The following is a 15131-nucleotide window of genomic DNA, read 5'->3' as shown; positions in this document are numbered from 1 at the left end:
CATTCTGATCCAGGCAACCACCTTGATTGAGACTTTCTCTGATGCTTGGATATCCTGTTGACAGCTGAAGCTAAGAGAGGTTTACATGCTTATTTTTACACAAAGAATTAAATCTTGGCCAAATATTTCATACTGTAGGATGTAGAGCAGCTTTAGCACTTTTCAGAGTTGATCCACACTTTGATTTTATTGTCATCAATGCTGAGAACACAAAATGTCAGAAGTATATTTGGGGCCCTTTAAGAAATGCTAAAAAAAAAAAAAAATCTGTCCTAATTCCAAACAAAACTCAGCTTGACTGTATGTGTAGCTCAAGCTAGTGACTCAAACAGCAGTTTTTAAGATGAAAAATTCTATCACAGGACAAATCCCAAAATATCAAAGTGATATTTACATTCAAGGGATGACAAGGTGAAAAATCTCTAAAAATCTTTGTTTCCCATAATCAAATCATTGTTTCTATAGCACAGAAATACTTTGTATGTAGTGGAAACACTGAAGTTCACAAACCTCCTGAGTGGACTCTGAGCCTCAGCACTTCTCACTGATGTCATGAGGCATGACATCATGTTGTGTGCAGAGGACATGTTATGTGTCCAGGGTCAAGGCTGTAGGGAAGTCCCATGATGCAACACAGATGGGAACTGCCAGAGACACCTTGTGTTTATTACATGCTTGAGTTTGTACTAATTTTTGGCCAAAGTGCATTCGTAACTTTTCATTGGGACCAAAGTTTTCTTGATCCTGCACTGCTAGACAACCTATCAGGAGCTGTGACCCCTTCTTATTAGCCCCATCACCTTCATGACACTACAGAATCTCCTAGTGGCCTGTCCAGTCTGAGAGAAGACTCCAGAACCCTCTCCTGTTGACATCAGAGCCCTCCCCACTACCAGGCTGCACCTTTGAAGTGACCTCATTTTAAGGTGGTCATGTGTTTCTGTTCCCTCCTCCTTCTCTTTTGCTCCTGATTCATTCTTCTGAATGAGTCCCCATGTCTGATCAAAGCCTTGTGCTATGATATCCAGCTCCAAGCTCACAGCATTGGCTTAAAGGGACTTTGATGTCTCCAAAGTTAATCAGGGTTTGATATTCACTGTTGCTTGAGTGTTGCAATCCCTCTTGTTCAGTTACTTGACCCCTTACGGGGTCATGACCTACCCTTTAAGAAACTGCTCTGCTTATTAATCCTCTTATTTCCAGCCATCCTTCCACTATTTCTTGAGTGTTGGGTTATGTACTTACTGCCTGGAAGCAACTATTGAAAAATAAACCCGCATATTCTGAACTTTATTTTGTTTAACCTTTCTCAAACTGTTATCTGTTACTGTGTTTTCACTCAACTGAATTAGTGTCATTTTTAAGGTCAAGACTTGTAATCCTAGATTCGTATTACCAAATGTGATGGATGAGCATATTGAGCAAAGCAGTGTCTCATACATTTTAATCAGTCCTTTCCTGTTTATCTTTCTTTTAATTGTATCAGTGATAGCGGCCTTCATCAGCAATCAAAACAAGGATGTAGTGACCCATACAAAGTATTAGTCATTAATAACTCTGAATTAGCCGTCTGGTTAGTAGAATAACATCCAGGATATTTTTCTTGGACACAGATGCTGTATCCTTTTTGGCCTGAGCTGCACCAAGCACCATCGGGGAATAGTCATGGCTGGGAAGTCCAGCAGAGCAGAGAGTAGTGAATTTGTCCTGACTTAAGCTCAGTAGCAAAAGTCCTGCCTCATTTTGCAGGCATGTGTGGAGGAGTTCACTGGGGTTTATTCAGTCCGGTTGGTGGGCTAACCTGTGGTTCTTCATATATTCCTGGCCAGTTTCCATATGCATCTTGGGCACTGTGTGCGTTGTTGAGGTGTTTTGTAGCTCATGGCTTCAGATGCAGAGCTCTGAAACCAAGGTGTCTTCTGTGGTTCTGTGTATCTATAAGGTGCTAGCAGCTTTACCCTTAAGTTCTCCAAGCAGCCTGGCAGACAGTATGGATAGTGACAGGGCTGCTACGGAAGCTCCTATGGCTCAGAGCTCTCTGCCATGCAGCCCTGCAGCCAGCCCCTCAATACTTTCCCCTTTGATTTGTATAGAAGTCACTGAAATAAAAACAAGCCAGGAGTCAGGATTTCTATACACTTGAATGCACACAGCATACACACAGGCAAAACCCTTTTTGTAAACACATAAATAAAGATAATGATTACATTTAATTGCCATATTGGGGGTTTCTAGCAGTTGAGGTTTTATTGGAACCAAAATGTAAACTATATTTTCCCCCCATTGGTAATGCTTTATCTTTAGAATAGAGCTTACATCATTTCTATTATATCTGTGAGCCGAATGATATAAAATTATGTCCTACTCAAAGGAAAAAATATTACTTTAACACCTTGTTGAAAGAATGCTGAATTCAAATAGGTTGCAATTTAGACTGACAAAATACCTGAATTATCTACTTTGTTTGCTTTTCTTTAAACCCAAATGAGATTTCTCAAAATTAATGCATCCAGACAGCAAATGTATCTGGAATCATTTCCCCATTACCTACTCCTTTACCCACAGAACCCCCCAAAGAAAAGGCAATGCCACTGGGGCTAATGGGATAACCATCAGCCAGGGTTTCTGCCAATTCACCAACTTTTCCCAACTCAATCTGCACTAAAGGCTAAATTAAAGTATTTCAGCTCATAGAATAAAAAGCTGGAATTTTAATTTATCATATTCGGAATGCTGAAAAATAATATCAGACGCTGTGTACATGGAAAGTCAAGCAGAAAACTGAAGGAATTATCAGTGTCTCAGGTCAGGGTGGGAGTTTGGGAACTATGTAACCTGGATGAAGGTCAGTTTTATAATGTAATTTGAGTTACTCTGTGGTACATAATCTAAAATTCCCCCAATCCTCAACATTATTTTTATTAACCTTTAAAAATGGCTTTACCTTTTTCCTTCTTACTCTATTTTATCTACCATTCTGCAGCATGCCTTTTGTTAGTAATTCTGTATTACATGCAAAACTATGAATATAGCATAATATGGTTAATTACTTTTGAAGAGTTTATATAATTCTGTATATATCCTATATATTCATTAGCACACATAGAATAGATGTTATTTACAAGCCAAACTGTTGGGGGGAAAAAAGAGATCACTGAGACAAACATGGAAGAAATCATTACTAGAAGATTTGTATTGTTTAAGTATACATATATACACACACATAAATATATATTATACATACACACATTGCCTTATATTTTTCCAGATTATTGCAAGAAATGTTCAGAAAAAAATGGAAAGGCAGACATTATGAGTTACCATGTTTATTTTCCTTTGGTCCTTACCATGAGCTTCCTCTGTGCTAGATAGTAGGGCATCATCCTGCATGAGGGAAGCAAAAGTAGTTCTCAAGTTTTCATCCAGTAACTGCCTCTGTGGATGCTTACATGCACAGATGTTATAAAGGATGGGGCTGGTGGAGATCTGTGGTAATTAGGTAAGATCTGGTAAGAACTGGAGCAACAGGGGAGAATCGGTCAGAAGAGCCGAGTGACGAGCAGCATTGATGCACTCAGGAAGCTGGGGTGAATGAAACAAACGGTGAAGAAAGATGCTGAGCAAGAAGAGCACAGCATGGGCAGATGCACTGGAGCGAGATTAAGCAAAAGAGTGGCCATGGTGGGTGGATCAGAAAAGGAAGCAGGTGAGGGGCATATTATGGAAGAGAAAGCTGGAGAGATGGATACGGCCTGAACAGACATTGAGGCAAGACATTTAACCAGCATTACATGACAACCTTAAGAGTGCAGTAGTGGCATGCATACCTTGGTGGTAACAAATGTCTCTCTAATTGGCCTTAAGACCTGCTCAACAAAGGGGAAACCATACCTGGTATTGGAAGCTTATTCAACTACACAGGGTTCTTAAAGCCACAAATCTTGTAGGAGAATCAACACTTGACTAACCCTGTATAATCTCTAACTACATTCTAAATATTGGTCTTTAGACCCACAGGTAAGGGTAGTACTCACCCTTCACCAAGGAAACTTCTCTTTGCAACAGAGAGAGACCATTACCGAAATCCATAACCAACCAAAATGCCAGACTTGTAGGGCCCATTCCCAAGTGATACATCTAGAATACAACTTCTGTACCCCAGGCTCAGGAGTCACTGTGGAAGAGAAGGCTCAAGGATCATACGGGACAGAGGCATAGAAAAAAAGATGCTCTTGGGTTGTGTCTCTTAGTAATGTCAGAAGCTATACCCTTAGTGTCTTAACAGCATGGCTATCTAAATGTGAGCCCAGCAAGGATGACCTGAGTGGATGTGTTAACATGAAAGGAGGAAAATTCATAGGATGTCAGCCCTACACAGGCAATTAGGAATGCGAAGAGCAGGAGATGCTGTCTTTCCTAGGCAAGAGCACACCAATTCATTATTCAATACAAAATGGTCAGTCCAGGAAACATAGGCCTACACGTCACTTTATTCTCACCAAGCAGATTGCAATTACAAATGTAGAGATATAGATTCTGCTTAATATGTATATAACAACAATTAATTTACAAAGAGACCATGAGCCTGAAAGAGAGCAAGGAGGTGTATATGAGAGAATTTTTAAGGGAAGAAAAGGAAGGGTGAAATGATATCATTATAATCTCAAAATATAAGGATATATATATATATATTTTTTTTTTAAAGTCACTCTGCTTATAGTGGAGGAAATGGATTGCCCGGGAGGTTATGGAAAAGTGGATTAAATACTGAGCTGTGGCGTGAGGGGTTAGCAGAGCAGAGACACATGCACTTGCTGATGACTCTCAGAGTTCTTTTCTGGGTTTTGGTTTCATTGATAGAATCAATATTGGTGTAATTTTTGTTCAAGGCTCCATCCTTTCTTGGCTTGGCATGGATGTCTTTGATAAAAGCCAGATGGGCACCATATTTACCACTCTTTGTGTTGGGCCTGAAATCCTGTGAGACAACAGTGTTGAGTTCTGCAATATAACTCTGTGCGAGCGGATTGCAGGTTCCAAGATGTCATAGTTCCTGGAATGCTGAGCCTACTGACTGTTCTTCTTCCATAATTGGACCCCCATGAAATTTGCGGGCCATTTATATGGCAAGGATGCTCACATCTCCAAGCCTCTTCCTTAAATTCTCTGTTCAAGCCTGCCCTGTAAGTGTGTCTGACAGAAACTCATTATGAGCATTCTTTTACTTTAAAAGTGTGTGTGTGTGTGTGTGTGTGTGTGTGTGTGTGTGTGTGTGTGTGTGTGTGTGTGTGTGTACACATATGGAAGTCAGGGGGCAAGCAATCAAGCTCCAGCCTTCCCTTTCTACTTTCTGTGAGGTGAGGTCTTTCTTAGTTACTGGCTGCTACATCTACTAGGCTAGGTGGCAGTATGCTTCCGGGATTTCTCCTGTCCCCGCATCCCATCTCTCTGTAGGTGTACTGAGGTTACAGACATATGTAATCTTGATTTCCTACATGGGTCATAGGGATCCTAACTCAGCACTCCGTGTTTGCACAGTAAGTGCTCTGTCCCATCGCTAGGAACATTTCTTTAAATCTGGAACTCTGATTTGTGGCATATGGCAGCTTCTTTCATCACTTACCTCAGGTTCTTAGGTGCCATCTATGTCTTATTACCGTTTGTACTTACATCAGATCTTACAGAATTGCCTCTCTCTCTCTCTCTCTCTCTCTCTCTCTCTCTCTCTCTCTCTCTCTCTCTCTCTCTCTCTGCTTCTCTCCTCTCTCTCTCTCTCTCTCTCTCTCTCTCTGTGTGTGTGTGTGTGTGTGTGTGTGTGTGTGTGTGTGTGTAGGGTTATGTGGGTGTGAATGTGTTTATATAAAGTTTTAATGAAAGTCTTTATGGAGCAACATCTCAGTCTAGATGTAGCTGCCCAGGACACGATTGTGATGCTGTGGGGGATGCTCAGACACAGCAGGCGTCTCTGACTTTACCCTTCCAGTTCTCAGCTGGGGGAGGAAGACAGGATCTTTTATATTCTCCCATATTCCTGAAATCATGCAGTGTCTACTAAGAGCCAATCTACACAGGACTCAGGCAGTGTGGTCCTAGTTTTGATGCCTTGCACACCTACACTAAACCATATACACCCTGCAAGGTGATATTTACACCAGAGTTAGCAGAGGAGCCACACGGATCACCAGGCTATCCTCTAACATGGCATTAGCCCTCTGCCCTCAGAGGTTTACACATATGCCAGACTCACGATTATTAGCCCCATATTCGATGATAAGCCACATCAAAGAATCCTGTTCCACACAGTAAGTTATAATGGACATACCCCACAGTTAGCATTTCTATCTCTTTCTTTCTTCTCCATTGGTTTTTCTGGTTGTGAGTTTGTGTGTGTGTGTGTGTGTGTGTGTGTGTGTGTGTGTGTGTGTGTGTTTGTCCTGTATGTCTTGTATATCTTATTTACTTGTTTGTGTGTGCATGTTTTTGTCTTATATGTCTTGTATACTTTATTTACTTGTTTGTCTTTGTGTGTGTGTGTGTATGTGTGTGTATGTGTGTGTGTGTGTGTGTGTGTGTGTGTGTTGTATTGAGGATGTAACCCAGAATCTTGCATATGTTTGCTGAACACATTCCCATGGTTTGCATTTTCAAGACACATCTCCATACACAATCCAAGTTATTCGTCAACTCACTGGGCGGCCTAGGCTGGCCTCAAGCCTGCAACACCTCCCCACCCCTGAGCCTCCACTGCCATGAACTGTGATCACAGGTGTGCGCCAACACACCTGCGTTCATCCTAATTTATCACGAATCCATCCTCCTCTCATGTCTGTCTGCCCAGTACCATTCCCCTATGCCATTTGTGACATCATTGTTCTAGCCTCCAAATGCTCTCCGTGAGTCACAGTTTCCCCTTGGGCCACCCTCAGCACCACTGCTCAGATGATTCTTCTAGTTTGTAAACCTGATTGGCTCCATCTAATCACCAAGTGCTTTGGTGGCTGTCTTTAATTCTAAGTCAAGTATTTATCCTATGACACAAGACCCTTAATCTCCTGCCCCTCTAGGCCTGCAACCCTCTTTACTCTCATTCTCTGCACCAGTCCATGGTTTTGTTTGTCTGTGTTTCTACCCTTTAGTGCCATTCTGTGTCTACTCCATAGCTTTACTCATCTATCCCCATGGTGGTTTAACCGTTCCTGTCACTGCTCAGCGCAGGGCACTGTATGGGCCTTTGCCTCTGTGCAGTCACCTTGTAGGATGGGCAGCCTGAAGCCAGAAGCCCTGTCCAAATCAAGAGCGCCTCATACATCCAATAGACTGCCACAGCATATAGGAATGTACAATACATTCCGAGGCTGAAGACACTGCCTGGTACAGGGAAATACCTAACTAATATTTACCTTTAAACATAAAGAAGATTCATCCAGGCCATGTTGATTATATAAAAGAATAAATGATCCACACGTAGCTCTGAGCAATAGAGGAAACCTTGATATTATCCCACAGCCACTGCCCTAGCGCCTGTCTCCATAGGTATTTATTGGGACATCTGTATTATAATGTCATCTTCACATTCTAGTTCCTTTCCATCAAATGTTTCTTTAAAAAAAAAAAAAAAAAAAAAAAAAAAAAAAAAAAAAGCTCACCCTTTGAACAAGGCTAAACAGTTCACCTCACAACTTCAATTCACTCTCTTCTTGAGGGGACTCCTTTAGTATCTTGTCCTTGAGTCCTCCATCCATCCACCGTACACGCTGTCCCTGGAAATTGTCCTTACCATCCATCGTGCCCTTTCCTCTGTGGAACCCTGGCACTTTACACGTTGAATTCATTCTAACCTCGCTTTGCACCTGTGAATCTGTAACTCCTTCTAACGCCTGTGCTTTCGCTCCTGTCGTGGCTACCTGTTTGTCTCGGCTAGACTGTTCATCGCTGCTCTATAATGCCAGCAAGCACCCCTTCGTGGCAGCCATTAAGCAATGTCTGCTGGACTGAACTCATTACTTATTTACTGAGACTCTAGGTATGAAGACAGATGTTTGGGAAGTCAGTGACATAGATCACATTTAAAATTTAAAGCTTTGGGTCTTCCTTTATTAATGCGTACTTGGACAACGCATATGGCAACTCCCAAGGGTGTAGTGGTGGCTTGTACAAATATGGCCTTTGTTCTTTATTCTAGAGGTTAGAGTCTGGTAGGAAAGCAGGGCTCCTCTCATGCTGCTTTCTGTTGACTGTCTACTTCCTGCTAGGTAGTAGAGATATGATTGAGGACAAAGAGGGGGATACTCTGTTGAGGAGGTAGCATGGCCCTGAGAGACAGCCTTCATTCAGCATCTCTAGGGCACCCTGTAGCATGAGAACGAGGAACAGGCTGTGGGTGGCCTCTAAGAATCAGGTATCAGCTACACCACGTGATAAAGAAGATGTGCACAGGAACATCCAGTGTCCCTGCCTCGTCGGAGAGGGTAGTGAGGGTTGGAGCTAAGACGGACTGATGCCTTGAAATGATGCACCAAATGTCATGAGATTTGCGACTGCTGTAAATATGCAGCAGAAATGAATGCCAATATCCCTGTCAATATGCTATATTTCTTTCTGTTGTGTTATGTGTATGTGGTATGTTGTGTGTTTGTGGCTACATATCCATGTGTTTGAGTGTGTATGGTAGAGGTCAAAGTTCAATACCAAATGTATTCCTCTATCATTCTTCCCCTTGTTTTTTGAGCCTAACTCTCTCACTGAATCTGAACCCCATAGACTTAGCTGTACCTGCGACCCACCTGTCTCTGCCCCCTCAGTACTAAGGTCCCCTGAGCATACTGCCACAGCCAGGTTTTACCTGGGTTCTTCGGAGGTAAACACAGGCTCCCATGATTTTGTGGCAGGTCCTTTACTGATTTAACCATCTCTCCAGCCCAAACTATACTTTTTAACACAGTTTACTGCAAACTTTCTAAGTGTCTGTCATAAGTGTTACAGTAACCATGGAAAACAATGGTCACATCGTGAACTCTCTATGCTGTTTAAGTTCACCCATACCTCTAAAACTACTGATGCCTTTGCATAGAAGAGGACATCAAAGAAGGTCCTAAAAAGAAACATTAAACAATATATGTTGACACAATGACAACATATGTATGTATGACAGTGTCATAATGAAATCAACTATTCTATATGCTAACTAGAAAAATATTATATATATACATATGCATGTATGCATGCATATAAAATATTTGGCTTTACTTAGTTGTGTGACAGTACAAAGCAAGGACTCACAATATTCATGAAACACCTACCTCTGAGGTCACTCATATCCTGTAATATATGATGTCACTAATGATCATGTAATTACAGATATGATTTTTTAAAAATCTAAGACTAAAAGGTTCCTTTAATGCTTGTATCATCTCTACTTGTCCAGGTCTTCTGTGTATTTATTAAAATAACATCTGGACTAGCCTGAATGCAAATGTGTTTCCAATGCTTTGAATACAAAAAAAATAAAAAATAAAAAAATAAAACCAACGATCATTTCTAAGTTATCTTTCATATGTTTTGCATAAGAGCTTGCTGTTATTTAACAACTGTGGGTTTATTTCTACATCCTCAATAAATGCAGTAAAGTGAATTATTAAAAGAACTCTGGAACTATTTGCATAGTTTGGAGGTGAAAGTATAGGCTTATACATAACAGAAGAATCCGACAATGCAATAGCAAGTATTTGTCTGTGGTTTTGTAGGTATTTTTAAGAGGTTTTTGTTTTGTTTGGGGGGGGTGGAGAGAGAGGTTATGAGACAGGGTTTCTCTGTGTAACCTTGGCTGTCCTAGAACTTCCTCTGCAGACCAGGCTGGCTTTGAACTCACAGAGATCCACCTACTTCTGCCTCTGCCTCTGCTTCTGAGAGCTGGGATTAAAGGCATGCACTGCCACCACCACCAGGCTTATCACACTGGAAAAGTGATGTCCTATCAGAAGTTTTTCGTGGTCTGTGAAGTAATGTATTCCAACCTTTTCAGTATGAGGCAGTGTCACCAACACAGGGCCTGAGAGTCAGGGACTCAGTGGGGTTCTGTTGTTGTTTTGTTTGTTGGTTTTCAGATGTCCTTGGTGTATGAAGCTTATCTTAGTTTGTCCATAGGAAGCTGTCTCTCTCACATGGGGCAGCCTTGTTGGTAGGTTGTGCTGTGCTGCCATTCCTTGAGATAAAGCCTTCCAACCTCCCTCCCTCCTTCCCTCCCTCCCTCTGTCCATTCCTCCCTCCCTAGCTCCCTTCCTTCCTCCCTCCCTCTCTCCTTTCCTATCTCCCAGTGAAAGATTAGGACAGAGGAACCCTAGTCTGACTGAGGCCTGAAATGGCAGGGTGACTGGGGGAGGGGGGCGCGGTAGGCATCTCTCTTCTTACCCATCATCAGGAATTCTGGTCTGGACAGTACTCACATAACATAGGATGAATTCGCAAGAAAAAACCACAGTACACCAATTTGATCTCAGACCTCTGTGTAAAGCAAGACTTAAGAAAGTGAGGCTTAAAGACTCAGGGCAATTGTCTGCTTCTGTGCTGGGCTTTCAGGACATGTTGTCAGCTCTTTGGAAGTGTGATTGGGCACAAGGTATGATAAAGGGGTGACAGATGGGGAGAGGGAAACTCAGCAAGGCCTGCCTGCTCTCATGTGAGGGTAGCCACCTTGGAACCACTTTCAGCTACTACCAATACACGTCCACAGGGGAGAGAAAAGATCACAAGCAAGTGGCCACTAAACACACGTAGGGCTAAGAGACTGAGCAGAGGAAAACCAGCAAAGCTTAGAGGATCACCAATGTGAGTCAGGGAAGCTGCGAAGGGAAGAGTGACAAATTATGACAGTGTGGGGTTTAAAGATGGAAACCTAACCACCAGATTTGAAAACCGAGCAAAAAAATTAAAAAACAAACAAACAAACAAACAAACAAAAACCCTCAAAATTCAGTGAAAGTAGAAACCTGCCCGAAGCCTCCAGATGAGTCAGTATGTATAAATAGAACAAGTGGTGTACAGGGCCTCAGTGGTGCGACTTCCATCTCTTCTATGTGATGTAAGTCACCCCATGTGAGCTGTAACATTCCACATAGCGGTTAGTCTCTGTAGAGTATGTTGTCACACCCACTGCGTTACACAACACCAGGAGCATCCTTTGCTTCTGCCTGGCGTGTCTTTTTCTCTTCATATCCAGCAGTGAGCACCAAGGCCTGGAACCCTTAGTTACAGAGCAAAGTGGCTCGGGAGGAATGGAGCCTGTATGAGGCTCCGGGAAGAATAATGAGCATGCCCGGCAAGCTTCCTGCCTAGGTGCAGGTGCAGAAATCGGGAGGTCATGAATAATGCATGACATGCAGATTAGCTGGTGGTCCCTGCGGCTGGGTTTCTGCCTCTGCTACCTGCCTGGCTGCTGTATGTGGAAAGAGGCCGATAGCAGAAGGGACTACAATTAAAATGGAACTCGCCCAAACTCGCCATGGCCTTTTGAAGATACACAATTTTAACCGAGAGCTGACAAACAATAGTTCGTAGTCTGCTTTTTTGGATGAAGTAGAGACCCTCAGAAAAAGGGGGTCTTTCCCCATTCCTCTTTTGAGTTTAAGAAATGTTAGAATTATTTGGTCATACACATCATCGGGAGGTTTGGTTTCTGTTTTTATTTTTCCCCTAAGCCGTGATGGGAATTATGCATTTATAGTGTTTGCTCTAGGATCACTGAATTGTTCTCAAAGATACCAAAGTCCTAGGATGCTTTGTCATTATGGAATAACGGACCTCAGTCCCCTTTGGCCATGGATGGCAACAAGGACGCCACATACTGTGATCATTCAACTACAGCTGACTCTGTGGAAGTTTCTGGTACTTTCAGTTTAGCCTCAGGGAGGGAGGGCGCAGCCAAGGGGTTAACGCTGTAAAGGACTAAGTGTGTAATAAAGAACTGAACCCTTGGGGCAGATGACATCTGGAAGTGTAGTTAACTCTTAGAACCAACACCTCAGCGAGGGCTAAGGAAAATGAGGTTTTTCCTTTGGTCAGTGGTCATCGTGAGGATCCTATCTCAAGAAGGCAGGACAAACTGCGTTTTGCTACCTTCTATGTAAGCCTTCCGTCTCTCTCGTCTGTACATCCATAGATGACAGAGATAAGTACGTATCTTGAGGTGCTGGAATAGGAGCTGTTTTTCATTTCTCGCCCACTCTGTCCCTTCCGCCAGGCCCCAGTCTGGACAGCTGCCAAGACCAACAGGTGATCCTTGTAGCTGCCTAACAGCAGGAAGTGGGCGGTGCTTGAATGAGGCGGCTCAGCAGAGGGGCTATCTGGCCTCCCTCCGTCTTTCCGCATAATTATCACCCCCTCCCCCTCGCGGAGCAGAAAAATCTGTGCTGAGCAGCTCAGCTGCAGCCACCATTGAGAAGCCTCGGAGAAAAAGAATGTTAATAAGGGCTGCTGGAGGAAGTCAGCCATCAAATACAAAGTGCAATCCAGCTCCAAGTATGACAAAGAGGGAGGTTGCCCCGCCCTCCCCCGGGCAGAAAAGGCTGGCCTGGTGTATCTGGATGTTCTTTTCACTGAACAGTAGTGAGGGGCTGGGGTTCAAATAGACCTTGGGCTGCTGGTTTTAATGGGTCCTTCAGACCAATTAAGATAATATTGTTTCTTTCATCCTTCCTTGATTTCCTCACTTTCTCTTTCTCCCAGCCACCCCCCCCCCCATCCCTGTAAATGAAAGTAATGGGTCCCTGTGAAGTGGGAAGAAGACTCAAGCTGAAAGGATGGCGCGAGATCTCAGGGATACCAGGCAAGCAGTGCAATGTAAGAAGTGAGCCACAAGGCAGCTGGCATAGGGCATACTGTTGAGCCAGTTGGGAACTTGCATAGAAGAGGAAGCTCAGCCTTGGCCTCAGACTGGAGAATACCAGCAGCTCCTAGAAGCTTTGAATTCAAAGCCTGCATGTCTCCAACATTAGAAGCTGACAAAGCTATACATTTACTCCTGTTGCCTGGCTAAAGTTTGGAATTCACGTTGCCTTCCCCAACCCAGATAGAGAGCATAGATTCTAGAAAGCCTGTCTCCTGGAAATAACCGCGCCGCTCCCCACCCCCCACCCCCGCCCCGCACTTCCGCCCTGTCCTGTTCACACATACTGTGTCCCTGGACACATGGATGTGGTCCTCCTGTTTTCTTATCTTTTACATTCAGAAATTGACCCAAAGAATGGCCACTTCACTGCCCCATTTGTGCAGTTTCCATGGGAACGGATGTAAGCACAGGTACCATGCCTCCAGATACTTTATGCACTCTTAACGTCCCAGGCAAAGATTATGTCTTCAGTGACTGTGTCTTCTGCTAAAGGAGTATATCTGTTCTGGAAACTGGTAGTCCAGCATTTGGTGCCTTCACAGTTAACATGTGGCAGGCACCTTGCTAACCTGGGGAGAGAGAAAGAAGGGCGCCTTCAGGTTTGCATGGACAGGAAATTAATTGCAGCTGTTTCCTGAGAGATGGTCAGGTTCTTGGGGGAGAACAAATGGAGTAAACCTGGGAGTTGATTGATAAAGCTGATAATGGCCTGCTTTCCCATTGGCAGAGAGAAACATGGTCTCTCAGTCACTGACCTCCTCTGTCTCTTGACAGGGTCCATCCATCCCCAGTGTCCAGGGTCCGGGGAAATCGAATGACTAACCAGAAGTTTGCTTGGTGAGTATGCAAGTTAATTTATAAATATTTGTCAGTCTTTTATTGGTGCGGCTGTTTCGTTGTGTGCATTGAAGTGGTGTCTCATGAATCCCAGACTTGCCTGGAATAAACAAACAAACAAACATTGACAGAGTTCCTCTCCTGTTAAAACTCTTCATTTGCCAAAAGCACTCTGTGCAGAATACACACACACACACACACCACCACCACCACCACCACCAGATGTAATCTAATTTCCCAGCATCATCCAATTTATCTTTGGAAAACAATGGTTCCTTTTAACAATGTGACTTAGTTAACCCAGGTTTTTCTTAAATGCCACCTTCTGCTTCTCATGAAAATTTTTAATCAACCTGTTTATTAAGTTTGGCAATTACTCTTCAGATGACCTTCCTCCCCTTTGGCCTTGACCTTAAATATCTATTGACTTTGGGGGAGGGTATAGGAGCCAAGGCAAAGATCTTTAATTGAGAACTTCTTGAACAAATGTCTAAGTGGAACTTCCAAGAAATGGCATGAAGTTATTTCAACCCTAGGACATTTGTTAAATGATTCTTCGTGGAGCCAACTTAAAGGACTTCAACAATGTTTTGTTTGAAACCAAGAAAATAGATTAATATTGGTTTAAAATCTGTTTCTTTATATTACTGTACAAAATTAGCCTTTCAGTTCATAATGTATCTTGGAAACGAAGATGAAAGAAAGAAAATTGAAGGATCGGAGCCATGTACTAGGTTACTTTAAAATGAGTGGAAAGTCATAGATTTCTCTCTTAATTTTTTTTGATAATGCTTAGAACTAGATTTTGGTTATGATTTTTTTAATGTGGAAAGATGTGTGCCAAAAATTTCACTTCTATATTAAATTGATTCCTAAACCAGAATTATTCTTTTAGAAATAAAAATACTCCTGTGAATAGTACCTGATCTGTTTGCTTCCATTCCCTCCCTTAAATCTAATTAGCCCTCACAATAGCCTGTGCTCTTGGGGAATATTAGGCTTGGCAGAGGGAAATGGAGCAGAGAGGATGAACCCCTTTGTTTGGCTGCCCAAAGGCTGAGCACCCTTGATGGTCACTCTCAGTCACTAAAGCATCCTGTCCCCTGCCAGATCTGGAATGAAGGGAGAATGACAAAGCTGGGAGATAGAGTATGAAAGCATGGCAGAGGCCTCTCCTCTTTGGACTGTATAGAGTCTGTATTCCTCCTTAGCTGAAGTCACATTATACCAAAGAAACATCACTCCATGGAGAGAGAGCTAGAGACCCTCAGGTGACCAGCAACCTGAGCCAAAGATCCTAGGGCGCACTGTGAGCCCCGAGGTCCGGTTTCTACCCCTTAGCTCCGAAGAGCTGAGTGGGAAACGCCGAGTAGATAATACATTTTCTTTCTCTTTTTCCTTTCTATACAAG

General features: G+C 42.9%; 1 protein-coding gene across 3 annotated transcripts in view; it reads left to right on the top strand.

Annotated features, from left to right (window-relative positions):
* Positions 1–15131, top strand: part of Klf12 (KLF transcription factor 12) — a 355350-nt gene that overhangs the window by 271951 nt on the left and 68268 nt on the right. For all 3 annotated transcript variants that reach the window (XM_051160912.1, XM_051160911.1, XM_051160910.1), the window contains one exon: positions 13658–13720. In XM_051160912.1, coding sequence (XP_051016869.1) covers positions 13658–13720 — 63 coding nt within the window. The remainder of the gene's footprint in view (positions 1–13657; positions 13721–15131) is intronic.

The sequence above is a fragment of the Acomys russatus genome, chromosome 18, assembly GCF_903995435.1.
Source record: "Acomys russatus chromosome 18, mAcoRus1.1, whole genome shotgun sequence".
Lineage (NCBI taxonomy): Eukaryota > Metazoa > Chordata > Mammalia > Rodentia > Muridae > Acomys > Acomys russatus.
The sequence above is the reverse complement of the archived record's forward strand: the minus strand, read 5'-3'. Positions and strand labels throughout refer to the sequence as shown.